The sequence below is a fragment of the Rhinolophus ferrumequinum genome, chromosome 6, assembly GCF_004115265.2.
Source record: "Rhinolophus ferrumequinum isolate MPI-CBG mRhiFer1 chromosome 6, mRhiFer1_v1.p, whole genome shotgun sequence".
NCBI lineage: Eukaryota > Metazoa > Chordata > Mammalia > Chiroptera > Rhinolophidae > Rhinolophus > Rhinolophus ferrumequinum.
Genome location: NC_046289.1, coordinates 10,952,074 through 10,979,372, shown reverse-complemented (window position 1 = coordinate 10,979,372; position 27,299 = coordinate 10,952,074). Strand labels below are relative to the sequence as shown.

General features: G+C 52.7%; 1 protein-coding gene across 3 annotated transcripts in view; it reads right to left on the bottom strand.

Annotated features, from left to right (window-relative positions):
* The window catches only part of CCDC88C (coiled-coil domain containing 88C), a 119,554-nt gene that overhangs the window by 46,055 nt on the left and 46,200 nt on the right, over nucleotides 1-27,299 (bottom strand). For 2 of the 3 annotated variants that reach the window (XR_004423223.1, XM_033108363.1), the window contains exons 4-10: nucleotides 26,467-26,536; nucleotides 13,197-13,255; nucleotides 12,327-12,410; nucleotides 9,484-9,624; nucleotides 8,835-9,019; nucleotides 8,039-8,120; nucleotides 7,546-7,704 (exon numbers count right to left, since the gene is read on the bottom strand). Coding sequence is in view for 2 of the 3 variants with exons in the window: in XM_033108363.1 (XP_032964254.1) it covers nucleotides 7,546-7,704; nucleotides 8,039-8,120; nucleotides 8,835-9,019; nucleotides 9,484-9,624; nucleotides 12,327-12,410; nucleotides 13,197-13,255; nucleotides 26,467-26,536 (780 nt within the window). In the remaining variant the exon portion in view is untranslated. Of the gene's footprint in view, nucleotides 1-7,545; nucleotides 7,705-8,038; nucleotides 8,121-8,834; nucleotides 9,020-9,483; nucleotides 9,625-12,326; nucleotides 12,411-13,196; nucleotides 13,256-19,202; nucleotides 19,304-26,466; nucleotides 26,537-27,299 lie in introns of those variants that run through there. The other variant, XM_033108364.1, reaches the window with a different exon arrangement.

Below are 27,299 nucleotides of genomic sequence, written 5' to 3'. Positions count from 1 at the left end.
GTCCCAGGCGCCTAGCACACATGGGGGAGGCATTCAGCTCGTTCACCTCATCTCTGCTCCTCCTGATTAAAGGGCTTCTTGGTTTCTTCCCCCCCCGGAGCAGTCCTAGGACCACTCACTGTCTCGGGGGGGATGGAGTCTTCCCTGAATGCCTTCACACTTTGCGAACACGCACACAGGGGCGTATGTCAGTTTTCCAAGCCTTGCCCCACTCATGGGTCCTGACAACTGGAGCGGGGCCGGTAGCTCCCGCTCATCCGGCCACATGTTCGTTTTCCCTGCATGGGCCAGAATCCAAGATTCTTGGGAGAGGGGAAACCATGCACCTTCCAGTCAGGGCACACGGTTCTGATCAAAGCCTGGCAGCTGTGAAGGGTTTAGTCATTAAGACTGGAGTTACCTGGGTGCCCTCTCTCTGCCTGTCGCCAGCCCCATGTGGCTGGCCCTCCACTTGGCTCCCCTGTCCCTGCCTCGTTCACTCTTCACAACAGCTCCAAGGAGGAGGCAGGGACAGTCCCTTCCTATAGATGAAGAGGCTGACTTGGGTAACTTAAGGAATGAGCCCAACGTCACAAAGTTTGCAGTGGGTGAAGTTGGGGCTTCAACTTGGGACAGAGAGCTCCAGACCTGTGTTTTCTCCACTGTCCTCAGCTGCCTGCAACCCATCCTTACGGAGCTCACATGGGTAAGAGGCCCAGACGACTATTAACGATGTGAACCAGAGCACATAGAGGGGCTTCAAGCAGGAAGAAGGCCTGGCCCTCCCTCTGTGGCCAGTGCCACCACCGTTCTCACCTTGCTTTCCAGCCAGTTACCCACCAGAAAGTGGGACCACACTCTCAGGCCCTGAGCTCCCATAGCACAGGATGCCCTTTCATTTTCACAACCAACTCCTACTCAGCCTTCAAAACCCAGCCTGAGTTGCCCCCTCTGAGAAGTGATTGCAACACCACTCTGTCCTGCCCACTAAGTCAGGTACTTGGGCTCCCAAAATGCACTGGGCACACTGGGAGCCCAACAGTGAGCTGGTCTGCTCTCCTTCCCTAAACCGTGAAGGCACAGGGCAAGACGGTTCTACTTCCGCTCTTGTGGGCCTCACACAAGTATTCAGGAACACTTGTTGGCTGAATTGCGCCATGAGAGGGAGTCAGACGTGGGGCCCTGAAAACACTGGAGACAGGCAGGGATGGACAAGAGTGTCCACAAGAAGAATACGGCACAGAACAGGACAATTTCTAGCTACTTTTCAAGTTAAGTCTCAATTTTCTGGAAGCACCAACCTCTACTATATGTTACGCAACAGAAATATCTTAACTTGCCTTGTGCACGCTGCCATCTCAGAAGTGAGAGACCAGACCCCCAGAAGTCATGCCTGAGTCCTCAAGCTGGCCAAGGGTGCGGCCTGGACGGAGAAGCCCAGCTCCACACCTTGGGCAGCTGCCCACAGCCAGCCTGCCCCCTGGGGACCTGACCCCAGCTGAACTAGGAGGCTATTTAAAGGCCTGACTCAACCCAGTGAACAGCTGAGGGACTGCATTTAAGGAAGTCACAGGCCAGGCCTGACGGCTGGTCCCCAAGTGGCCCAGGAGCTGCCACTAATGTGCCACTGTGATGTGGGCTGACAGGCTCCCTCCCAGGCCTGCCACAGGCATGATTAGCTGCAGGACGTGAAGCAAGCGCATGTCCCTCAATTGGGGATCCCCCCTCCTACGGCGGGCACAACAGGGCTGACATTATGTTGCACGTGAAATACTCTGGGCACGGCCCCCGGGGCCCAGTCAGTGGGCCGCTGCCATCACCACGTCCCCCCCGTAAGGCACTGTCCAGTCCAGCACTCGGAGCATGCACCTGTACACAGGCAGACACTTGTTTCCAGGGGTGTGTTCTGACCCCAACAAGCACCCACACGGCAGGGCGTGGGGTGGAGGGACGTCAGGAAGCAACTGGTGCCTTCCCACTTTGCTCAGGACCACACCCCCCCGCGGATCTGAGGTGTCCAGCCCAGCTGTGTCCGCCGAGGAGGGAGATGGGGTCACGCGGCTCAGGGCGGGCAGACCTCCTACTCAGTGAAGATCGCCCCTTGCTGAACTGCCCAGCTCACCCGGCTGCCGCAGTCAGTGCAGCTTCACAGAAGACCCTCCTTGTAAGGCCTCAGCTGACTGGAGGGGTGGGGGACGGAACCATAAACCAACAGCAGCTCTGTCCTGCTCTGACTCCTTAGTCTACTGTCTAAACGTTGTACAATCATTAAGAAACACAAAGTCCCAAGTGGGAACAGAAGATCCAGGTGTTCAAGGTCGTCAGTTCCCTGAATTTTAACGTAACGTCCAAGGGCCGACACGACGTGCTCGAGGCTGGGCCCTCCCGCAGCCCTTTCGGCACCCGAGGCAGTGGCCGCCATCACCCCCAGCGAGTACCCCCGTTTCTCCTCTCTCCTGCACCGTCTCTGTCTCCATGGACCCGCCCCGTATTTCCTTCTTTCTCAGGGAGGCTGAGGTCCTGAAGGCAGTCACGTGTTTCAATGCCAGGTCCACCTCCTTACCACCTGTGATGCTGAGCAAGTCATTCATTCATCCTCAGCTTTCTCATCTGAAGAAACGAGAGGGTCCAACAGTGGCTGCTAAACCTTGTAGGGCCATCGGGCGCTTAAACGTGGTGATGCAGTTAAGAGCTAAACACGGGGCGTGCACGGGGAAGAAGCGCCCGTTCTTACTGCTCGTTGTACAGGCCTCGCCTCCTGTGGGCCAGACCAGGTCTGTAAGGGACCCGAGATAAAGCCTTCAGCCCAGGTCAGCAGTGTGTCACCACCACGCCCTCTGCCGGCGTACCAGAAGCCGCCATAGGTAACATGTGAACGAAGGGGTGTAGCTGGGTTCCATAAACCTTCATCCCAAGAGCCGACAGTGGGCCGGACTTCACCCCCAGACACACTGACTAGTCTGGCCATCCCTGCTGGGCACCGAAGACCCGAACCTGAGGTCAGAAACATACAGACTGCGTATTCAAGGAGCTCCCGGGGCAGGAGGAAAACAGACAGGAAGATATATCATGACAATGCCACGTGGGGAGCGCTGCCTGGAAGTAAGATGGGGTCTACGGGACGTATGCAGCACGGGGCTGGGGGTGAAGCTTGTACCGCTTGGCCCATCCACCGCTCATCGGGGCCGGTGCCGGCAGAGATGTGTTGGGCTGAGGAGGCCTCAGAGGGCGCTGAGGGGCCTGAAGGGGGCTCACTTTGGCGGGAGCAGCGTTCCACTGGGGACCAAAGGTGAGGGAGAGCTAGAAAAGAGGGCAGAGTGGGTTTTATCCTAAGAGGAGCAGAGAGGTGCCTGAGGAACTTAGAAAGACCAGCTGGCGGCAGGACAGGGATGTGGAGGAGGAGAGACAGGCGAACGGCCAGTTCGGATTCTGTGCGGGCATTCTGGAAGAGATTATTACTCACTGCACTAGTATGAGTGAGCAATGGCGGACAGGGCCAGCACTGCCCTCCAACACCTGCCTCCGGCCAACGACATGCCAGGAGATGGGGAAGTGGGCTCTGGAGGTTGGGGAGCACCTGAGGCCAGGTGCAGGTGGAGTGGGGAGGAAGACAGAAGCATCGAGGTTAACCAGCTCTGGGTGAGGTGCCTGGGTAGGTGGATGGTGACTCCAGCAGGGTTGGGGGAGGGGGAGATAGTGGATTTAGACACGCTGACCCTGGAGGTTCCTATGGACTATGCAGACGGGCTGAGACCCGGCACACGGGACACCCAGCCCACAGACGGATTTGGGGCTTGTCGGTCTGTGCCAGCTAGAGGGGGCGGGAGGGGGACAGGACGTGCGGAGAAAGCCCAGAGGGCAGAGCAGAGGGCCGGTATCTGGGGGTGGGCAGAGCAAGGTGGCTGCCACAAGAGCCCGAGAAGGTGGAGTGAGGGATGTAGGGAAGCCAGGCGTGAGGTGAGGTGGGCTCGGTGCGGAGGTGACTGGAGGTGGCTGTGCCACAGAGGGCGCGCAAGGCAGGCTGGAAGTGCTCACTGGACCTGGCAAGTGCATCGTGACCCCATTCGCAAGCTTGGTTCCAGGTGAGTAGAAGGGAGGTGGCAGAAGAATGCGCAGACAGGGAGGGGTGGGTGAGAAAGTGAGGAAATGCAGGACGCAGTGGTATTCTCCTCTTTCCAGCAGGCTCTGGAATGGACTGGGATAGCTGGAGGGACAGGGTAGAATGGGGAGGGTTGTAATTAAGGGCGGGAATGTCCTGAAGAACCTAGAGATTAGACTCAAATCAACAAATACAGCTTGAGCACCTTCACCTACAGAAAAGGGTTTCTGCCCAGGAAGTGCACTCTGGTGGGAGAGCTGCTGAAACCCGAGGGCACAGGTGAGCGACTCTGCCTTGGCTGGAGGGTGAGTGCAGCCGAGGCCCCACCTCCCAGGCCTGGATGGGCAGGGCAGACCAAACCCACAGCACCTCTCCCCCTCCTGAACGTGGGCACCGTGGGGGCCGTCTGAAGGTGTGTCTGCACGGTTCCCAGGACTGACCATTAACCCAGTTCTTAACTGCCTTGCCAACAGCCCGCCCTATCCCTCCCTGCACAGATCTATCCGGGGCCCCCATCTCTGCGGACAGGGTCTCGCTAGGATAAGCTCAGTGGAAACATGCTCCTACCTATGCATGAGATGCCAGGGCACGAGGGTCTGAGAGACGCCCAGACCACCCCTCCTTTTACAGAGGGACAGGGCTTGCCCAGCACCCAGAAAGTGGTGTAGCAGCCGGGACGGTGCCCTGCTAGGTCTCGGACTGTTTATTTTGAAGGGAGCACTGCCGAGGAAGCTATCAGTCGCTCAGAGGGGCAGAGACTGGCCCACCGTGTCTTCACCCTGCTCAGAATGCACACGGCCCCTACGCATCTGCCCTCTGCTGTTAGGAATTTCAGCCAATGACCAAACATGGGGCAAGAGGAACCTTCCAGGCAGTCTCTTTCTGCCTTTGTCCTGCTCCCACGTGGCCCTCTGGACAGCAGCCCCTGTGCCCTGGCAGCGGTGAGGTGGGGCGACTGTTTGCAAAGGGAAGTCAAGGACCGGCCCGTGCCCCCGCCCCTTCCCACTGTCCCTCGGGATGCCCAGGCCTCTTCTTGTTGTTTTAACCCTTGTGTAAACTAGACTAGGAGCCACACAGAAGCTGCCAGAAGTTTGAAAACAAAACATGGAAATGTTTTGTGGTCCCTATTTTTCTAACCCAAATTAACCTTGCCCTCACCGTGAACCCCCAGTCCTTTAACTTTTCCTCCCATGTGACACTAACACTCACCCTTTTATGACACGCATTTCTGTGTTTCTCAGTGGAGACGGGGCAGGGTTTTGTGGAGGGCACGTGGCTGCCTGTCACTCTCTCTGTGCCAAGATGAGAATCCCCCACACAGTGGGTGTCCACAAATGGGAGCCGGCACCAACGTGCGAGTCGTGCTCCTTTCTCTGCTCTACTGCCCATCACAGCCAACACTGTCAACATTTCAAAGGTGACAAAACTCGCGATTCTTTCCTGTCCATTTCCCAAAGGTCGTTAAGTCTTTTCATTGCTGAGAGGTGGGTTTTTACTTGACTTGTGCAGTGATTAGCAAGTGCCTTGTGTGTGCCAGGCCCCAGGCATGCAGTCAGATGAGACCCAGCGGCGCTCAGGCCCGAGGCCCACACAGAAGCCTGTGGCCGTGCGGGGCTGCCGGCCGGTCTGCAGACTGAGCAGCGCTGCTCAAGTGCCCCAGTCTCAGGACCGAGTGCAGACGCACGCCTGTCCTCCACGCTGCTCTGAGCCCTGATGCTATGAGCCTCTGAGAAGAGTGGGAGTCATCCTCCGCCATGGCCTGGACTCCGGGCCAGCCTCAGCTGCCAAGTGTTGGCAAAGCCACATGTGTCACTGCCTGGCCCTAAGGAATTGTCTCCTGCAGAGACACACTATTTCCCTTGTGATTCAGAAATCGAACGTAAAATTTAAGGCATTACTAATGTCATAGTAACTTCACTATGAAAATTGAGAATTACTAATCAACATGAAAAGCACGGCTGTTACTATCCACAGGCATGAAATTTGAGAATATGCAAAAGAAGTTCCCATGTGAAACCCTCTGAAAGTCCAGAAGCTCCCCGAATGCAGGGAGCGAGTCTTGCTTGTGTCCAGATCTCCTCTTGCTGGTGCAGGGCTTGGCACGAAACCACCATGTCCGCATGACCGAGCGAGGCTGCCTGGATGAGGCCAGGAATAAACACGGGGCCGAGGGACGGGGCCCTGAAACTCACCCCATCCACGGGGCAGGGAACTGGGTGAGATGTGGGAAACGCCCTCCATGGTCCCATTTGGGGGCTGCAGGAGGGGTAGCTGAGGCAGCAGTCGAGGGAAACTTGTGCATGAGTGTCCCTGACTCGCCCAACTGTGGCATTTCCAGTAAGTGATGAAAAGCCCCGGTATGTGCTCGGGTCCCAGAACCTGTCTGTGCTGGAGATTCATGCCTTTCATCACCAGCAGGGCTAGTGGACCATTTCCGGCAAAGCCGAGAGCTGGTCTCCCACACCCACCCAGCCTCGGGCCAGGCTGCTGTCACACAGCACCCAGAGCGCCTTCTCCACAGGGGGTAGCACCAAGTGTGCCACGAACACTCCTGGGGAACAGACACGCCCCGAGTGGGTCAGAGGAACAAACAGACCTGGCCCACAACCACCCCCAAGCCGCCTCGGCCTGGCCCAGGGCCCCCAGGGCCCACCTGCAGCAGGAGCGCACTCGAGGTCTTCCGGCAAATAGCCTCCCCCAGGTCACCTGCCTGCCCAGCTCGGCAGGGACAGGGACAACGCATGTATTCAGTCCCCACACCTGTATTCAGTCCCCTCAAAAGCCTCCTGGCTGGCAATGGGGATGATTTCTGACCACCACACAGGCCCACCTGGTAGGAGCTGATATCCTGATTTCACCCAGCTCATTAAAGGCACCTCCAAATGCCCTGGGATCGGCATGCGGGCAAAATTCCCAAATCCTCAGAAAAGAAGGTCCCAGAACCTGCTGTTGAAATGAGGCAGTGGGGTGAGTGGTCAAAGTGTCACTGACCCCACCTGGGTCTTGGTCTCCATCGCCCCACAGCCCTGACCCCTCCCCTGCTGCTCCCCATAACCTCGGGGTCAGAACAGGCTCCACCACTGAGGGCCTGCTATGGGATTTGCCCAAATACCAGGTATTTTACCTCCCATCCTAAACACCTCACGAAGTAGTGTATCTATTTTATCGTTGAGGAAACTGAGTTCTGGGGCAAGATTCAGCCATGGAAATTGCAATTAGTCTTAAAAAAACCGATCTGTGACTAGAAGACCATCACTATGGCATGAAGTGGGAGAAGGAAAACTCCTAAGAGCAATCATGGCTGTCATCACCCAGCCATATTCCTTCCCCTCACAGAGGGAGGCCTCTAGGAGACCTGCAGACAGGAGGGGGTGCAGGGAAAGCATCAGCTGCGGCACTCCCAGAGCTTCTCTCTCTAGAAGCTTCCAGGATAGGAAGTGCCAGAGACCCGCACGGCCCAGGCTCACCTCCATACGGGCCTTGTAGAAGTCCACGTCGTGCAGCTTCTCCCTGCAGCGCCCCAGCTCCAGCTCCAGCCTCTCCACACGGTTCGCCTTCTCCCTCAGCGAGTCCAGCTCATCGCGGTAGGCACGAGCAGACCGGGCGTCAGCCGCCAGATGGATGTTCTGGGGGTGGGCAAAGGCAGCGGACCCAGCTCAGGGCACCCTCGGGGGTGGGGAAGAGAGGGCTAAGTCCCTGCAGTCCTAGGAGCCAGTACCCGGAGGCTGAGCGGCTCCATGTACAGGCCACTGCATGGGGTCCCCACTTGCTGTCACTGAGACACATGTCATCCCACAACAGTTCTCAGGACAACTGGCTCTGGGGCAGCACCACTTTGAGTGGGAAGGAAACCGAGGCCTTGGCTGGAAGCTCCCGCTGTTGCATTCCTGGACCTCGGGCCACAGTTACTGGGGGTGCCAGCCCCCCACCCCTGCTTGACCTTCACGCCTCCCTGCTCACCTCCTGCTTGACCTTCTGCAGCTCTAGCACCAGCTGATCCACCTCATGCCTGGTGTCCACAAGCTGCTCTGTCTTCTCCTCCCTGGGGGTGATTCGAACATGAGGCTGAGGGGGCTTCCTGGGAAGCCGCCCACCACCTTGCGAGACCACCGTGGGGGAAGGAAAGGGAACCTGGTGTCTGGGGGGGAGGAGGGGAATCTGGATGTGGGGCTTTCAAAAATGCTCCTGACTCAAATTTTTTCTTTTCCATTTTTAAGTTTATACCGGGTTACCATCACACTGAGGGAGTGGGACAGGCCAGGAGACCACAGGGGCCATCACACAGGCAAGCAGGTAACTTGGCCCACTGGCAGGGAGGTGCAGGGATGCAACTCCTGAGGTGACGGACAAAGTGACATCTCCAGTTGAAAGGAGACAGGCTCACCAGAGCAACTGAAATGCACCCTCTCTCTGGTCAGGAAAACACACACCAGCGTGGGGTCACTGGAGCCCCACACTGGGCCTGAGGGTGGACAGCAGGCTGCTTCTGTAGACCATCTGTAATGCTGGGGCTGGCAGGCGCCCCACAGACACTGCAGAACCCCTCCCTGTGCAGGCCCGGGGAGGGAGGGAACCAGTCAACGTTCAAATAGTGACCGCGCTCCGCGCAGAGCCCAACTGACCCAGGGGCCCAACTCAGAGCTCTCCTGTTTGCTGCACTGCATGAGAGTGAACTGAACATGCCAACGTGCCAGAAACGTGTTCGCGACACATGGCACAAAAGCAGAAAAGAAGAGCCGGGGTCTCTAGGACTCACAGCTCCTGCCTGACACGGCGCAGCTTGGCCTTGGTGTCCGCCAGCTCCACGGCCAGGTGCTGCTTGTCCTCGCTGGAGAGGCTGCTGGTCGGGCTGGGGGTGGACTCGGAGCTGGAGGGCCTGAGGGGGCTCAGAGGCTGCTGTGCCTGCAGGTAGTCCCGCTCCTGAGTGAGGTCCACGATCAGCTGCAGCAGGGCAGAGAGGGGTCTCACCAGCGAGCTCCTGCGCCCGGCACAGTACTGTGCTCGGACTTGGTGAAAAACGATCCAAGGATGAGAAGAAAGGAAAAGAGGAGACAGCAGCTGAGACGAAGAAACCCGGAGGGAGGCAGGGGAAAGGCGGTGTAAGTTTTGAAAAAGAGATGAACTATTCGGTCAGACAGAAAGGAGCGTGTGAATGCAGCAGGGTCCCCAAGCTCAGCATTTCGATGAATTCCTATCCTCCCACAGGTATCTCAGAGGTGCCAGTTCGCTGCAAATAAAATGCCCACATCCCAACCCCAGGAGAAACGGCCAGGAGGCGTGCAGGCTGCAGAGGAAGAGGAAGAGTCAGGCCGAGGAAAGCAGCCCATGACCCGGCGGGTCCCAGACCCACGTCCCTCCCCAACCTGCACCACGCCCCCCGGCAGCTGGGCCGCCCGCAGACGTACCTCTGTGCGCTCGTCTCGCTCATCTATGAGCCTCCGGAGGTGAAACACCATGTTCCTGGAAAGGGTCTCCAGCTCCTCTGGGGCCACATCCGGGACCTCCAACCACTGCAGGTCAAACACGTTCTCCTGGTTGTGGGTCACCTGTGGGCATACATAGGTCCAGCACTGCAGAGGCCAGGCAGGGAGCAGCCGCGGGATCCTGAGAGCACCCATCTTCCCACGGCCAAGCAGCAGGGGTGCGAGGGGGCCCAGGAAGAGACTCTCTCACAGCTGACCCATTTCACTGATGTTATTAACTCTTCATTGACAAATTCTTTGTGGCAGGCAGGGGGCTCCTTAAGCAAGTGTGGCTAAACCCTCTGCAGCCGAGCTCTGCTCATACAAACCACTTCTGCTTTCAACACTGGTTCAAAGAGGATACTGACCGTTTTTTAAAACACCAGAAAGCACTCCTTACAATGTAGTAGTTCCCTAAACCATCCTCAGATATTTTTATTGGCACACCATCAATTTATAACACAAAGAAGGTAAGCTTTGGAGGGTGGGAGGGTTAGCAGAGGAGCTGTGTTACTTAAAATCTAATGCAAATACAGCAAAATGTTAAAACTCTTATGTCAGAGTGTTAGGTACACAATAATTGAATTGTTTGGGGGAAATATTTCACGATCTAAAACAATTTCCAGGTAGGCCTATGTATCTCATCCCCACAGGCCACCTAAGGCCACCTGGTTTTTTCCCTTTCCATGGGTCTGAGGGGAGGTCCATAGCCACCATGTTTCCCCGAAAATAAGACCTACCCTGAAAATAAGCCCCAGTTGAGATCATCAGCCAGACGGATGCATTTAGTACGTTATGACTAAATATGATGTTCCCTAAGATGACATGACTGTATTTGAATAAATGTAGATTGTTGTACATGAAAAAACAAGACATCCCCTGAAAATATGCCCTAATGTGTCTTTTGGAGCAAAAATAAATATAAGACCCAGTCTTATTTTTGGGGAAACACATTATGCCCCACCTGGGCAGCCTCTGCCGACCTGACCTTCTCAGCCCGACCCCCAGACCCGCCAGAAGAGGCAGAAGATCTGACTGAAGCCCCTTCCTTCTCAGTCTGGGAAGATGAGTACGAGCACACTCAGGCCTCCAGGAGGAAAACAAAAGGAAATCAGCGATATACTTCAGGGAGGTACACCGAAAAAAAAGTCCTGAAAATTTTCTAGAGCAGTAAATGGAGGTAGAGAATATCTTAAAACAAACAAATAGGGCCTTTCAGTTTCTCAAAAGACACCTCACAAAGGAAAAGCTGGGGTTCAGCTGATCTCGGAGACTTAGGAGAAATGTCAACCCACGGGGCAGGGCACCCAAAGGCTCGGACCTGGGACTCGGAGGCGGGGTCCTAGACCTGCTCCAATGCTCGGGAACGGACTTTTATGTCTGTAAAGGGGGTTCAGGATGCAACCCCAGCTGCACGTCCGTCACACGAGGAGCTGTTAAAGGCTCATGCTGCTCCTTCTGACTCTGACTCAGTGGGTCTCTTGTGGGGCCTCAATGGTTAAGAAGCCCCCAACGAATTCTGACGCCCAGTCCCCACTGCCAGCCCGTGAACTTGATAATCACGCAGGACTCTTTCAGTTGCATCCTCCCCCGCCCTTTTTTTTTTTTTTTTTGGTAAATATCCTGCTGGCTGGGCAGGAAAGACAGTGAGTCACAAAGAACTGGCTAATTTCAAGGACCCAGTCCCTAAACAGATACATTTTCAAAACAGAGACACAAGGAAAATTAAAAGGCAGCCTCGTTGTTCGGCTACCAGGTAGCCATTCACTGACACGAATGGTTGAGAATATTGACTACAGAACTGACTTTCCCCTGACGACATGGGCTTCACTGGACCCTCCCCCGAAACAAGCCACATCCATCTCCCGCTTCGACCTGACTCAGAACCCACCACGCCTCAGTGCCTGGTGGTGGGGAGGCCCATCAGCCCGCCACAGCCTGCCCCCGGCACTGGTGTGGGGTGCCCTGGGCTTAGCTGCCCCTGCCAGTTACACACCTGCTCCTGCATGCTCCTCCTGCTCATGTCTTTTTCATGCCTTTATCTCATCTGTCCAATTAGACTGAAGGCTGAACCATATCCTCTAAGATAATTAAAACACACAATGCTGCTTGCGGGGGGAGGGTGGAAGAGCAGGTCAGGGAAGCACATTTTCAGGTGGGTGCCTGTCCCCACAGGCCTGTTTCCAGGGAAACCACCTTCTCTGCTGAGGCCACCTCTGCCAAGGCCCGCCAACGACAGAGGGGCTGCCCCCAGTGTCCAGCCCACCTGCCTCCACCCCACAGACTAGTCTCTGGAGACAGCCCTTCTGGGACTTGCCAGTTTTTAACTTCCCAAATGGTGGCAGCTTGTTTCTCTGCCATGTCACTGACAGAAACGGAGAATCTTTCTCCATAAAGATCAACCATTTGAAGCAGGATGACATTTCCCAGAATACATTTTCAGGGCCTGTAAATCAAAATCTGAGCCTAAACCACTTGACAGCTCTTAAAAATAGTCTGAGTCCATATTAGGTAAGAAGAAGAGGCAATAAGAAGGCTTGATTGAGCTGTGCGTGTGTTGTTGTTTTCTTAATTTTTTATTTTTACCCCCATTTTATTTTAGTTTGCTGATGGCCACCTTTCCAAATAGCTTTAATAGGTCTGTGGTGTCTGAAACCTAACATTGGCAAAATCACTAATGGGTGATGCACTCCTTCAACTTCTCACTGGTGGAGACAGCCTGCCTCCTGGTTGCCATGGGAACGGTGGCCCGCCGGTAAGCCACACCAAGCCACACACACACCTACCTCCTGGATATGGGCCACAATCCCGGCTTGGGTCTCAATGTCCAGCTGTTTGATTCTTTCAATAAACTCCTCTTTCTTCTCACACTGCAGAGGGTTAGACGTGTTAATGGAAGTATTTTGTGAGTGAGGTAACCTGGGACCATCACAGCCACAGCAAGTTTCCAAGTGAACCGCCCACCCAACCCCAGGCTTTCTCCTTTATACCCAAGAGAGTGTCCTCCCTTGTCCCCTCTGCTGGACCTCAGACTGAGGTTTCTCTAGAAGTTGCTCCAACCACCTACTCAGAATCACCCGGGGCGACTGCTTTTCAAAGCTTATTCCAGCTTGAAAATATTGGGGGTGAAACACAGAAATCTGCACATTAGACAAGCTGTCCAGGTGATTTTTAAACAAGTGAAGATCAAGGACACCTGATTTAGGCCAGGGGGTGGCAAACTTTATTTGCAAAGGCTGGAGGGTGTTAAAAAAAAACACCTTAGACTCTGGAACATTTGGTCTTAGCTCTGCCACTGTGGCGTGAACGCAGCCAGAGACGATGTAAAGAATGAGCGTGGCTGTGTTCCCATAAAACTTTTTTACAAAAACGGGTCGTGGGTCTAATTTGGCTCATAAGCTGCCGTCTGCTGATCCCTGCTCTGGACGTTCCTACACTGGGCACGATATGCTAATGGCCCTGGCCTGAGGGACCCCACCTGCTTCTTGCCCAAGGTGACCTGGCCCTAGAAATGACTGCCACCTATGATAGGGGTCACTTCTCTCCCAGGAACCCAGCGACCTTCTGTCACGTCCACCTCAGGGGCGCTCTGTCCCCACAAATGCACACACAGGTGGCTCCGGCTGAGCCCTCTCCATCCCCAGCCCAGCGCCTACCTGGACAGCACAGCCCAGCAGCAGCAGCAGCACTTTCTTCACTTCCTCCATACTCTTCCCTAAAGCAAAAGAGCAGCATGTTTAATTAGGCTCCACCGCTGAGGGAGCCGCACCGACGGCACACGCGTCTGCGGCAGGGGAAAATCAGGTAACCCTCTACCCAGTGCTACCCGCCCAGGTGTACACACTCCACCTGTTTTCTACGTGTGGGTTTGTTTTTTGAACCAACTGAGGATTCTGCACATAACTTTGTGGTCCCTAGCCCCTTCCATTCAACTATATCCTAACTACCTTTCCATGATTAATGAGCTTCAAATCTGCACCCCTTCTCAGTGCGTGCGGGAAGGAAAGTCCAATGGGAGAGAATCAGCCCCGTAGGAAATAGAATCGACACTAAAACAAGGCTGCACGACTTTACCTTTTCATCACACACAATTTCAAACAGACCGGGAGAACAGTGTAACAAACCCCCCTCCTCATCACCCAGCTTCACGTTACCCACGTTTTATACATTCCATTTCCTCCTCCTTCCCTTTTTGCTTCTCAGTTCCAGTGATGGCTGGAATATTCCAAAGCAAAGCCCGGGCAACATATACACATCATTTTGGATGGTCCCATACTTTGTACAAAGACCACAAACGTATCCAACCAATTCCCTCCCAGAGGTTCAATTTTTCAATGTTTTCATCTAAACAATGCTACAAAGCACATCTTAATGGCTAGTTCTTTATGCACATCCTCCTTTACTTTGAATAAACTCATCTTCCATGCTTTTCCTATGGCCATATGGCTCAGCAGAAAGGCTTTCCCATTTTACTCTCTCACAACCAATATTCGACAAGCCCCGTTTCCCCACACCCAGGCCGACACTGTCTTATGGCTCTCTCTCAGCTCTGCCGATCACACAGGCCAAAAAATCTTATTTCATCATTTTACGTTGTCTCTTCGATTAGGCTTGAGGCCGAATGTGTCTTTATCGTTTACGAGTCTCAACCACTTAAGTAAACAGAATACCGGGCCTCTACACCTGGCTTGGTCACCAGGAGCATGTGAACCCAACAAGCTGTCCTCGGTCCCCTGGCCTGATTCCACATCTCTGAAATGGAGAAAGCTGACCTGGGTGATGTGCAGAGTGGCTTTCACATAAAAAAAAAATTAAAAAAATTCTATGGTTTATTGCCTTTCTTATTATATTCTGTTCCATGTGGGGGAGAAGGGACCTGTCAGAAATAGCATTGTTTTCTTGAAAGACTTACCAACACCCACTTGCACTGTGCTAAAATGGCCCGAAGTATCACCAGTGATCCCTGGGATGAAAAAGAACCAACTAGTGTCCCAAGAACTAATGCTGAGGTTCACTCTGGGTCTTTGGGTATAAGGTGTGTATGGAGTAACATACGACCTCACCCGAACACCTCCCAACTGAGAAGTAGCTAAAACAAGCTTTTTCTGAGGTGATGACATCAGAGTCAAGACTCAGAACTGGGGGCTGGGTTCACTCGACCCAAACTTCACCCTCCTTGCTGCCTCCCAGCCTGAAGGTGGGCGGGAGGGGTGGGGGCTGGACTCCAGGGTCCCGGCAGGCTGCTCAGATTCAACACAAGTCTTAGAATACACTTAAGAACAAGGCTTGGCGTTAGAGATCAATCTACGATGGTCAAACCCTTCTCTTTGCTAATAAGTGTAGAACTTCATTAGTGTTTGAGAAATGGAAAAATTCTCAAAGACTTTTACGAGTTTTTTTTTTTCACTTGAGGCCTTTTATTTGGCCCAAGAGGCTCTAATCCACAGACATTAGTAAATATAGCACCACACTGACTCACTTCTCTGTTAACGATGAGCTGTTGATCAGCCACCATTTCAGTTTTGATAAAAAGCAAAGGAAAGGACCACCTGACTATTGAAAACCTCCCATCAGTCTCACGGAAACGTTCCCTGGCCACAGAGCTCACACCCAGCCCACGTGATGGTCGTCACCTCTGCCCCCTCAGTCAGTCCCCAGATGGTTGGCAAGTGGCCCTCGTAAGCCCTTCGGTGGATAAAACAGGTGCAGACCCCTCCCAGCCCTCGTCAGCTCCTCTTCCTACAGCGATTCACCTTCCATAGGCCAGGTACCTGCTGCTGTAAGCAGCAGAGCTGACACACAGGGAGGATGCATTTGAAGGGCCTTGGACCAGCCCAAAGAGAAGGCAGAGTCCCACAGAACATCTTTATGTGCTCTGTTCACAGCAAAGGCCCCCAAGGACCTAATTATATCGTGCTTTCAAATAATTTACACAGCTCTGATGATCCCTTTTCCCAGCCCACAGCAGATGAAAACCGCAAATTAAAAGGGGGAAAAGCAAAGGACAAGCCCACTGCTAGTAGCAAGAGCATAAGCCAGTTGTCTGATAGGAGAGGAAAGTAGAGCCCTTGAACACACACACGTGGCTCAACACAACAGTCTGAGGCTGTTTGGTGACAGAGCAAAGGCTTCTGCTCCCTCAGCACCCTGCACTCACACACAATGACAATCATTCATTCATTCACACCCATCAGACGTCAAGAAAACTGATCCAGAGCACTGTTAGAGAAGTACGGAATTTCTATTTGCTAAGTTTTGTAACAGAGGAGGAAAAAAGTATTAAAGGTAGAGAATTAATTTTAGAAACATATCTATGGAAAAAAAATTATTTGAAATCAACTTTTGGGTGATGAACAGGGTGCTAACCAGGGTACTAAGAAATGCCTCATTGCCCTCATTCAAGTGAAGCCATGCTGTGCTTGTTCTCACCAGGCGGAGTGAATAAAAACATTTGCTTATCACAAATGCATCCTGTGATTTTTACCCCATACAGAGATTCCTATCAAACGAGAGAGAGAGAGAGAGACAGAGAGAGATAGAGATAGATAGAGAGAGAGAGAGAGAGAGAAGCAGAAGTTCCCAATTTCTCTCAGGATTTCAGTAGTAAGAACTACTGCTATTTTCAGAAATCTCCCAGATTGTCGGTTTTGAATAGTTTCAAAACACACCAGAAGACTTTCTACGGGGTCCCTGCCAGCAAGACTGACTCAGTGACACAATCAAACAGGCAAAGAAGAAACAAAGCTACAGAAAAGTCCCTTCCCAAGCACCGATTTCTTGTGGGTGCTGAGAACATCACCATCCTCTGAGCTCAGACAAAGCAAACCAGCAATGCCATCAAGCTCACAAATGCTACGGGAACCAGAAGAAGGACATCTAGTTTGCAGTGAGAATCAGGGAAGGCTTCTTAAAGGAAATTTCCTCTGAGCTGAGACCCACAGATGAAGAAGAGAGCGTCAGGAGGCAGGTGAGCGGGAGCGTTCCAGGCGCAGGGAATAGCATGTGCAAAGGCCCTGGGGTAAGAGAACGTGGTGGCTGTCGAATTATAAATGCTTTGTGGTTACGCTTACTAGACCTGGTTTTCAGGGTAAGAAGTGGGTGATGGGGTAGGAAGCAACGTAGATTTCTATGCTGAGTGAGTCACAAGCAACCAGTAGATGGGGGAAGGTAAAGAAATATGAGACACCTTCCACATCCCACAAGCTCACAAACCCGGGGGAATCCCTGAGCTAATGGGTGTCTAAGAAAAACCTGACTTCCTTTACTATCTGCTTCCTGGAGTTTTGACGCACAGAAGCTCACCCCAGTCTTTCTTAGCAGGCCACATATAAAGCTACCTAGGCCACATATAAACCTACAGATGTTTATAGCCATCGGCTCCCAAAACAGAAGAGCAACTATCTGCCGTCACATGTGTTGTAAGGATGGACATGGATACAGAAATGTAGTTGATAATTAAACTACACAAACTTCTAAAATGTGCAGGCTGGATTAGATCAGGGCTGTAAAACTCCCTGACTTTCTAATCTCCTGTCTGTGGCAGACATGGCTATCGATCACAACCCTTTCTGACTGAGCCTGAAATGAGGCCTCAGGATCCTTCTGAACACAGCACTCTGCCAACAGCCACTGCCAATCACATGAAACAAAACCCCCCTTCCATGCCTGGATATGGTCTCTAGGGCCCTTTCAGATTCTACTCTTTGACTCTCTAAGATGTAGCAGCCATTTGAATGTTGACACTTCCTGGTCTCTAGATACAGAAAGTAAATGATACTTAGGTATGAAAATGGGGATTTAGGTAAAGGAAGGCAAACAGCCCTTTACAAGAGGGAGCTCTTCCTGCACACAGTGCGCCCTTCTGAGGTCGGAGGCGCAGTGACTGCCCTGCGGAGACGGGGTCAGAGGAAAGCAGTGACTGACGCCTCTGTCTCGCTAACCCACCCTCCACAGCCTGACGTCCAGATGTGCAAGTCCCCAGGTAGGCTGAGGGTTTAAGCCTCACACCCTGGCAGGACTGACCCATCTGAGTTACGAGTAATTAGATGGACCCAATCAGTAGTTAATTCTGCCCTCCCCACGTGCCCTTTGCTCCCACAGACCATCACTGCACTGTAGCAGACATGCTAGCGTTGATTTAATCTCCAAAGCAATGTCCAACGGCCAAAATCTCCCTTTTACAAACAAGAACAGGGTCAGACAGGCTGAGTCACAGAACTAAGATTGGGTCCCAGTTCCGTCACCATCTGATGGCACCTAACTCTCTGCCACCCCCATTCCCCTGAAACTGTCATTACTTATTTACATTTCCTTCCCGAGCAAGGCTCTATCCTGTCTAGCTTCTGATCCTACTGCCACAGCACGGTGTTTAACCAGTGCCTACTGACTGAATGACAGACATTCAGTATGCGCATCAAGTCCCAGGGTAAGAACAAAGAGAACACACACACACACACACACACACACACACAGCAAGTCCTCCAATAAGTCGTTTCATTCTACATCCTTTCGTTTTAATGGTGATGAGATGCTGTAGGAACTTAATTCTTGTTTGTATCAATGAGCCTGCAGTAAAACAGGTTTCATTATGCAGAGTTTTGCTTTAAGTCACAGAACCTATGGACACTGTTAAGTGAGGACTTACTATACGTTTATTTTCTTACTAATTCTACGTTCTGCTCTCTGACTTACGTGCTAGAGTCAGCTGCTAACAGTGCTTTCTCTGGTTTCTTATTTAAAAACCAGTCATTTCATAAGGATGATTACGGGGCTATCTCACTGATTTGAAAATTGGACGTGACCCCGTGTGTGTGTTTCTCCTCAATGTTAAACGACATCCCCAGGTGCACCCACAGGTGCACAGCGCCCCTCCTGGGGGGCTCTGCTTATAGCCAGAACAACTGCTTATTGTTGTTGCTGAGGAGCAGTGTGGACAGTGAAGTCCTCGTGGGTAGGCGCACGCGGGCGCACGCGGGCCCTCCATCGTCTCTGTCCTGGTCCACGGGGTATGAGGAGGCACCTCTACCCATTACCTCACAGCCTGGAGCACAACCTCTGTGAAACCCTCACCTAGACTTCTTATACTAAGGATGTCACACATGGGGCCCCCAAAAGGCATTACCATAACCAGGCACTGCCCCATTTGTTTAATTAGTCATTCAACAAACATTTATCGGATATGGACTGTGGCAGGCACCGAGTCAAATGTCCATGTGAAAGGGTGCCCGGGCTTCCTGAGTGCACCTAGGCTAGTGGCCCCCTTATCCCAGCATCTCTCCATCACCCACATCAAGTCTGCCCCCACCCCCGGCACAACCGTGCGTGGGCTACGAGAAGCCTCTGCCCACATGATACAACGCAGCTCTCCCACATTACGCAGAACAAGCTGAAACAGCCACATCAAGCCCCTGACACAGCATCTCACCCAAAATGGCTCCCTCCCCCACCAGCCAGCCCGGGCCACAGAAGCTGTGTGCAAATTCACTTCCTAGCACCGAACAACTAAAGATCAGAAAAGGAGAATCAACCACAAGAACTCAGCGCGCGACTGGTTCGTTGCAGGCGAGGTGATGGCACAGGCAGGAGATCTGAGTGAGAAAGGGTCCCTCCCGACCACCAGGCAGAAAACTCAAAGCCCAGATATAATCGGGAAACACAGAGACCTTTGACAAATAACATCTCGTCCCTCCTCCTCGGATGGCCACAGAGAACAGTCCTGCTGGAAGCCATGGCGTGGGCACCGCTGCCAGGGAGCGTTCTCTCTGTGTACAGGCCATCGCTAACAAGTTTACTAAACAAAGTCTGGTATCTAGGCAGATCCCACAGGCTGTTCACACGGCCGGCATTTGGCCGTGTTGTCACGCCCGCCTGGGCTTGGTGTTAACCAAGCTTTTCACGTTCCTCGAAAAGCTAAGCACTGGCTTTCAGCTCAAGCGCCCAGCAACCCCCGCATTCGAGATGGACTAAAGACTCATTTCTGAATCCAGCCGCAGCACAGAAGCAAAGGAGCGAGCCATTTGTTCCAAATAGCATTTCTGCGCTTTTCTGAACCTGCTCCTTCCAGGACGAAACAGGAAATGTTCACAGGATCAAATGCCTGCAAAATTACTCTTTCTTACTTTTTCCTTCCCCATTCAAAGGAACTGAGCCTTTTGCAAATGCAAAAAGAAAAAAAAATATATAAAAAGATTAGTGTTAAGAAGTGGAGAAAAGTAAGGTTGAGAAAAAGAACACAGGAGTGGCTCGTGAGCCCCCACCACCTCACCCCCCCGCCCCCCATGCTGGTAGAACCTTGACCCACCATGTCACAGGCAAGCAGGGCACCGGGGAGGGCAGGACCACAGGGGGAGGGCAGGGGAAGGAAGACAGTCTTTTTGCTTTTTAAAAGAACACTCTCAGTGGCGAGAAGATTGTTTCTAATGAACCAGATTCTGAGCCACTGTCCCCGGTTGCCACTGGGGAGGGGCACAGTTTCCCCAATCATCAAAAGGCAAAGCTGTGCGGTGTGGACTGAGAGGAAAGGTTTCCATGGGATCCGAAAAGCACTTCAAGGACGCCCTTGACAGAACAGCAAGCAAACACTGAGAGGGTTAAATATTAAATTCCAAGGAGTGTCAAGAGTCCCGTTTCTCTCCAGTCTCTGAAACCTAAACTTCAGCTGTGACAGAAGACTGGCTCCCTGTGCCCTGAGCCTGCCACTCCCCATGGGATTCCCAGCACTCTCCTGAGCTCCTCCTGGGACACCTTCCCTCTGCTGTCCTGTTCTTCGAAGCCTTGTCACACACCACCTTCTCCAGGAAGTCTTCCTGACTTGCCCAGGCAGAACTCATTACCTGCTGGGCACTCTGTGTGGAACAGGCTCACACCATTTCTCACCCTGGACACTGTGTTCCTCCCCTCCCTGCCCCAATGCAGACTGGCAGCTTCTGGAGCAGAGGCAGCCTGTATGTACGCTTCTGGGGCCCGTGAACCCAGCACAATGGGCATTTGACAGTGAACGCTGGAGAATAGGCTTGCGCTGAGCTACTCTGCGAGCCTCTGGCTGGGAACAGTCTGCTCATGGAGGAAGGGCGTGAGGGCCTTCGGGTCCTCTCCTGGAGGGTCAGGAAGTGGCCCTTTGGATCCCTCAGACAGTGGCCTGCACTGAGCTGTGAAGGAAGGACACCCATAGCCTCTGTGTCCATGAGGTGCTCTCTCTGTCCCCAGAAGCCCCGTCTGTAACCGCCACAAGAAGGAGAAAACAGAGCACCGAGGGCCAGACCGCTGAATGCCAATTAACGGAACCCCCACGCTGTTCTCAGAGTTTCCAGCTGTATTCAGACAAGACCCTGCAGGGTGTGAATATGGTGCAGCCCCTCCATGCACCCAGGAATATTGCCTGACATTTAGAATCCAAGAAACAGCAGACAGGACAATGACGGTATCTCGTCCCACAGCTTGGGAACCAGCGGCTATTGTCCCCATATATAACCATCTATGCACTTTATAATGATAAACACATCTCTTGCCTATGGGACCACCATGCTGTGTGCCTCTGAATGAGTTCCCTCCCCTCTCTGGCCTGGGTTTCTGCACCTCTGTGACTCTCTGCCATCCGTTCTAAAGGGCTTAGGTGGGATCAGCAATTTCCAAGTCTGAATACCACTATTGCACTTGCATACAAACCTTGGCCGAAAAAACAAGGCTCTTTTCCAGCATGAATGTTCTATGATTAATGGCAGAAATGAATTTCCTGGCTTCCTGTCAGACAAATCTCTGTGTGTGTGTGTGTGTGTGTGTGTGTGTGTGTGTGTGTCAGTGACAGGCCTGGCTGCTGAGAAATCAGGGCTCGAATGGACCAGGGAGCTGGTCTAGTTCTAATCCAACAACTGCCCTCACTTTACACATAAAGCAGACATCACGATCTAATACGATTTCTTATAGTGTATACTCTTCGATAAACCACGTAAATATGTTAACGGATGCACAGCTGGCAAGATGGTGGCGTGAGGGCAGTTTCTCCGGCCGAGGGATGCCACACACATGGTGCTGAGCACAGATCGACTCTCACTTGACCCTGACCAGTGACCTTTGACCTGTGTATGTGTGAGAGCACATGGGTAACACTGGTTAAGGAACACCAGCTTGAGGGAGTAGGGAAGTGGGAGAGGAGCGAGACGGAGGTAAAGGTGGGTCTCTAGCATTTACGCTACATTCATTGAGCACCTACTATGTGCCAGACACTTAGAAGATACTGGCAGCAACGACAACAACAAAAACTCCCCAAAGATTCATGTCCTCATGAGAGATTACATTCTAGAGGGGAAAACATAAGGAATGCAATAGACATGAAAAAGTAAGTAAATGTTAGAGTATATTAGAAGGTGATACATGCTATGAAAAAAAGAGGAAGGCAGAGCAAGATTAGAGGGAGTCCTGAGGGAGAGGCTGTAGCTGGAGATACAGAGGTCAGGTGGATAGCTCTGAGGAGGTGGCATTTGAGCAAGGACTTGAAGGACCTGTTCTTATGAGTATCTGAGGGAAAAGCGTTCCAGGCAGAGGGAACAGCCAGTGCACAGGCTCTCGTGCCGGGAGGTGGGGGCAGAAAAATGACGTAACTTGACCGACGTTCTCAGAGTACTACTCTGGCTGCTGTGTGGAGAACAGACTGCAGGGGGCAAAGGTAGAAGGGGCAGACGGTTAGAAGACCCTGACCCATAGCCCCGTGAAAGATGGCGGGGGTGGGGGCTGGAACCAGGGTAGCAGCAGGGTGGCAGTCGGGCAGGACGAGAGAAGAGCTCAAATGTTTTGAAAGCAGAGCCAAGGCACCTGTCTGAAGGAACGGGTGTGGGGAAAGAGAAAAGAATAAGATTTGGCCAGCGAGAAACAAAACAAAGGACACCCTATAACACCCAGTCTGGGAGTCTGGACACAGGCCAGCTGCCAAGGAGAAACCCTTTTCTGCTGAGAGCCATCATATGCAAGTGAGGGGAGGGTCCAGAGCAGGGTCCATGAAGTGGGGGCTGCAGTAACGAGGCACGGGACACACAGCTTCCCCAGGGACAGGTAACCAGTTGAGAGACAGCTGAACCTCACACGATCAGAGAGGAAATCCAGAGAGCCAATCCGAGGTACCAGACAAGAAATTAGAGAATGAGGATTTGGGGCAAAAGGGGGCAGACACGGAAGAGGGCTTTTAAAAGCAATTTAAAGTGTACGAAGGGCTGTCTCACATTCACTGAGCTGTCCACAAACTCCACCCAGCGCAGAAGAGAGAACATCCTCTTTTTGAGTGATGGGTGCAGGAGGTAAGTGGGACGTAACAGAAAAACCTTCAGTGTGTGCAGCGGGGGCAGGGGGTGGACTAGATGCTCTGCTGGGAGCTGTCCCACCCCTGGCACCTGAGTCCACGGAGGTGCATTTGACAAAAACGAAAAATAACCAAGAACTGTGAAGTGTTATAAATAACAACACACTGTCAACATCAGCCAAACAGAGCCCAGGCAAGCTCCTGAAATGTGTGTGACAGAATTACTAAAAAAGCAGCTCCCCCTCCCGACTTCCAGGCAACCACACAGAAGAAACTAACTTTGTTCTTTATTTACAGATAAACCCCAAATGCTTCACACATCTATTTTGAAAGTTTAAAACAGAAAACATGATTCCGTAATTATGCCCCTCCGCCTCGGGCACTCACGTTTGCGTCATCTTGCTGGTGGGCCTGCCAACCCCCTCTGCTTGGGGAGGCCCCCAGGACCTCTGCCAAAACCTACCCATGGGTGCACCCAGCTGGCATCTTCTCGTCCTGACAGCACGGTCAGGCAGCCCCTCCCCTCCGCACAGCCCGGGGGCCCTGAGCTTGCTGCCTCCAGCCTCTGCTCACTGCTCAGGGTCTCAGGTCTCCAGCTTCTTCAGAGCGGGGCCACAACCTCTCTGACGGATGTGTACTGATCCGATACGGTGCTGGGTGCCAGGGGGACACGCTATTCACCTGTCACAGTTTAAAATCAGCTTCCCCATAATGTTCTAAAACTGGATCGTGGTGAAGGCTGCATAATTCTGTACATTTATGGGGGAAAAAATCACTAAATCGTAAACTTAACTTGGGTTAAATTTTATGGTACGCGAATTATATCTTACTAAAGCTGTTCTGTGACCCTAGGTGGGGACCTGTGTTCTCTGCACACAGATAACCTCTACGTCCCGGGGGCTTCACAAGGAGGTTGGAACAAACTCAGCTGCGGGGAGGGCTGGAGGCTGGGTTCAGCATGTGCAAGTGCCTGGTGGAGAACGGGGTGCCTAGAGGGCAGCAGAAGTGGGGACACTGACAAGGATGGGGAAGAGGGCATCAACAGGAAGGTGACCAAGCTATGCAGTAAGATGAGGTCACAGGGTGACATGCTTTTTTCGTGGTTTTTTTTAAGGATTTTTTATTGGGGAAGGGGAACAGGGCTTTATTGGGGAACAGTGTGTACTTCCAGGACTTTTTGTCCAAGTCAAGTTGTTGTCCTTTCAACCTTAGTTGTGGAGGGTGCAGCTCAGCTCCAGAGCCACTTGCCGTTGCTAGTTGCTGGGGGGACAGCCCACCATCCCTTGCGGGAGTCGAATCGGCAACCTTGTGGTTGAGAGGACGCGCTCCAACCAACTGAGCCATTCGGGAGGCAGCTCAGCTCAAGGTGCCGTGTTCAACCTTAGTTGCAGGCGGCGGAGCCCACCATCCCTTATGGGAGTTGAGGAAATGAACTGGCAACCTTGTGGTTGAGAGCCCACTGGCCCATGTGGGAATCGAACTGGCAGCCTTCGGAGTTAGGAGCACGGAGCTCCAACCGCCTGAGCCACCGGGCCGGCCTGGCATGTTTAACATTAGGTTGAACCACAGCCACTGCCATTTTTATAGGTTAAAGTGGTTGAATACTGGCAACTGCCTACAGCTCAACCTAACACTTACATGTCCATGTGTGATGCAAAGGGGGAACTCAGGCTCGGAGGTTGAACGGAGCAAGCTTCCAGTCAGGCCTCCTGCCTAAGGGCTGAGCGACTGAGGGCTTGTCATTTAAATTCACTTATACTTGGGGATGGCACAGCCACACCCCAGAAGCACATTTTCATTTCCACTTTTTAATACGTGTACAAGGTCCACCGTGTGGTGGGCTCACCAAGGGCTCAAGAAGTGAGCGTCTGCTCCTCTTTCCTTCCTGAGCCGCTGCCTCCTCTGGTCACCTTATGTGGCCATCTCCAGATTGGTGGGAGAGCAGAACCAAGCATGAACCACCAGCCTCTCTAGGCACCTTTGTCCTCTCTCCCCTTAATACCAGCCCCCAAATAAATCAAGAGAGGTAGCACAGTTCTGCTCAGCAAAGAGGAGCCCCCACCTTCCCGAAGTTACTATGGAAATCACAAAAGTCCCAGCTGTCCCTGGGACTGTGGCTCGGATAGGCTGCACCTGGTATCTTCTATCTGGGGGAACCGTGAAATGAAGCCAGAAAACTAATGGCCCAAAGGCAAAGCGGGAAGTTGGGAGAAGCAAACCAGAGGCTCCCTGTTCCTATTAGGTTGGTGCAAAAGTAACTGCAGTTTTTGCAATTATTTTCAACCTTTTACACCGCAATTACTTTTGCATCCACTTAATAATTCACAGAGTGGGGGAAGGGCATGTACTGCCAGGAGCCCCCAGGTGGGCCTCTGTGGACTCTGCACAGCCAGTGTGCAAGGCTGTGAGTGTTCACGGGCCAGCACACTGAAGGCTACAACAGGAGGTCAAGGACATCGCTTCCCTTTGGCACGCAGAGAAAAGGCGGCCACATCGACCAGGGGGACCAGGAGGAACCCCACCCCACCCCACCCCACCCCGAGCAAAGTGATTTAACTAACGCTCACCCACACCTGGCCCAGTGCCCCCAAGGCCGCTGCTGCTGCTCTCCTGGCGATGGCACTAAACGAGAAGTGCTCGTCTGTGAGTAACGCCCTTGGCTGGTCACTCAGTGTACTCTCCTCTGGTCTCAAGGTAACGTCAGCCACTGCCATACGGACAGGAACAAGGATGGCCAGACTCCAGTGAGAGCAGGACGAGAGATGCCAGCAGACGGAAGCGTCCGTTCCTTCTGTAAAACCTCTAACATGAGGCTCCTTCCTGCATCCCTTGACACCTCACTTTCTAGGAGGCCCCAGGCCTGTGGTTCTAAAACACTATCAACGTCCCCACCGGAGCAAGGGAAGTGCCGGCCAGTGGTACGTCTGTCCCTGGGGCCTGTGAGCTTATGTCCATGAGCCACGGGTGCAGGTAGATACACACTAATATGGAAGGGAAGAAATCCGTCACCCTGTGTCTGTAACACACCCAGTGAGTTAACTGACAGGTATGAATTAAGCTCGGACTTCCTGGGGGACATCCAGGGGCACAGTTCATTCAGTCTTTCAAAGTCACACCGAGTGTCCAAGACTAGGGCTTGGAACCCTGGCCCACTCCGGCCTCAGAGTCCAGTGGGAGACGTGGAAACAGAGACATGACAGGACATCCTGGTGAGATCCACCGTGGAGGGAATAAACCACCACAGAATCCCAGTGGAAGAGACGTGAGTTCCAACCAAAGAGTCTTACTGTCTTACCAGGAGGCACCCGCCCCGTGACGGTGTCACTGATTCCATGTTTACTGAGCAGGAGGGACCCCTGGAGAGACCTCCCTACGACGACGCAGGCCCCTGAGCCCAGAGAAGCAGTGCCTCGCCTGCCTCGCACGCGTATCCGAGGGGTCGCAAAGATCCATTCTTAAGGAGGAAATGTGCTCTTGGCTTAGTGCCCCAGAGCAATAAACCCGCGCTCTAAAATCTCACCCAAACCACCGTGTGTTTTCACTGTGCTGGCTCCAAGCTGACAGCCAGAGTTCTGGGTCAACAGCTGCCCAGAGCCGATGGCACTGGCCAAGCACCACGGGGGGCGGCTTTCACTCACCAGACAGCGGGTCTTTGCCAATCATCAAAACATTGGGCAAATTCATCACAATCAGCTGCTGGAGCACTTCCTACAGAAACAGAGGGGGAAAGATACTGTTAGAAACGGGAAACAAACATAAAGAACGATTAAGAAAATTGCCGTTTATCAAGTCACTGGATGAGTGTTCAGCCATTATATGGTGACCATGAAGATACTACAGAAGAGGAAGGACTGCTTAGGATATAAACACACGTGAAAAGTCAGAGCTAATTGTGCTACTGCCTTGATCATAACCAAATAAAAATTACGTCTGCACAAGTACAGAGACCTTGGGAAAAAGAAGATATATTACATACTCGGATAGCAGGATTAGGTACGAGTTTCTTTTTAAAAGTTGTTTTTAATTTTATGGTATAATCTGCTTGTGCGATTAAAAAAATATATATACAATGAAGATGAAAGAGATGTGACTGGGTCTCTATGACCTGATGACTCAGGATGCTTGTGTTCAGCAGGTCTCTGGTACAAGCTGGAAATGAGGGGACCGCACTCACTGACAGCGACTTCCCCGGAATAGGGATAAATCACCGTTAATCTGCGCCCGTCACAGAGGTGGCGCGGGAAACGAGCTGCCTTCTGGCCCTCACACCGAGGGGCTTTGAAAGAAGGCCAGGCACCAGCCATCAGTCATGCCCCCTGTCTGGGTGTCTTTAACAAGCTCTCCTGCGAGCGTGCCGGCTCGTCGCCCGCCCACCACTTTCAGAGCAGGGCACCTTCCCTGCCCGGATGGACCTTGTGTTTCCACGAATCAGAAGATAAAAATCTAATTTTATGGAAGGAAAATAAAGGGG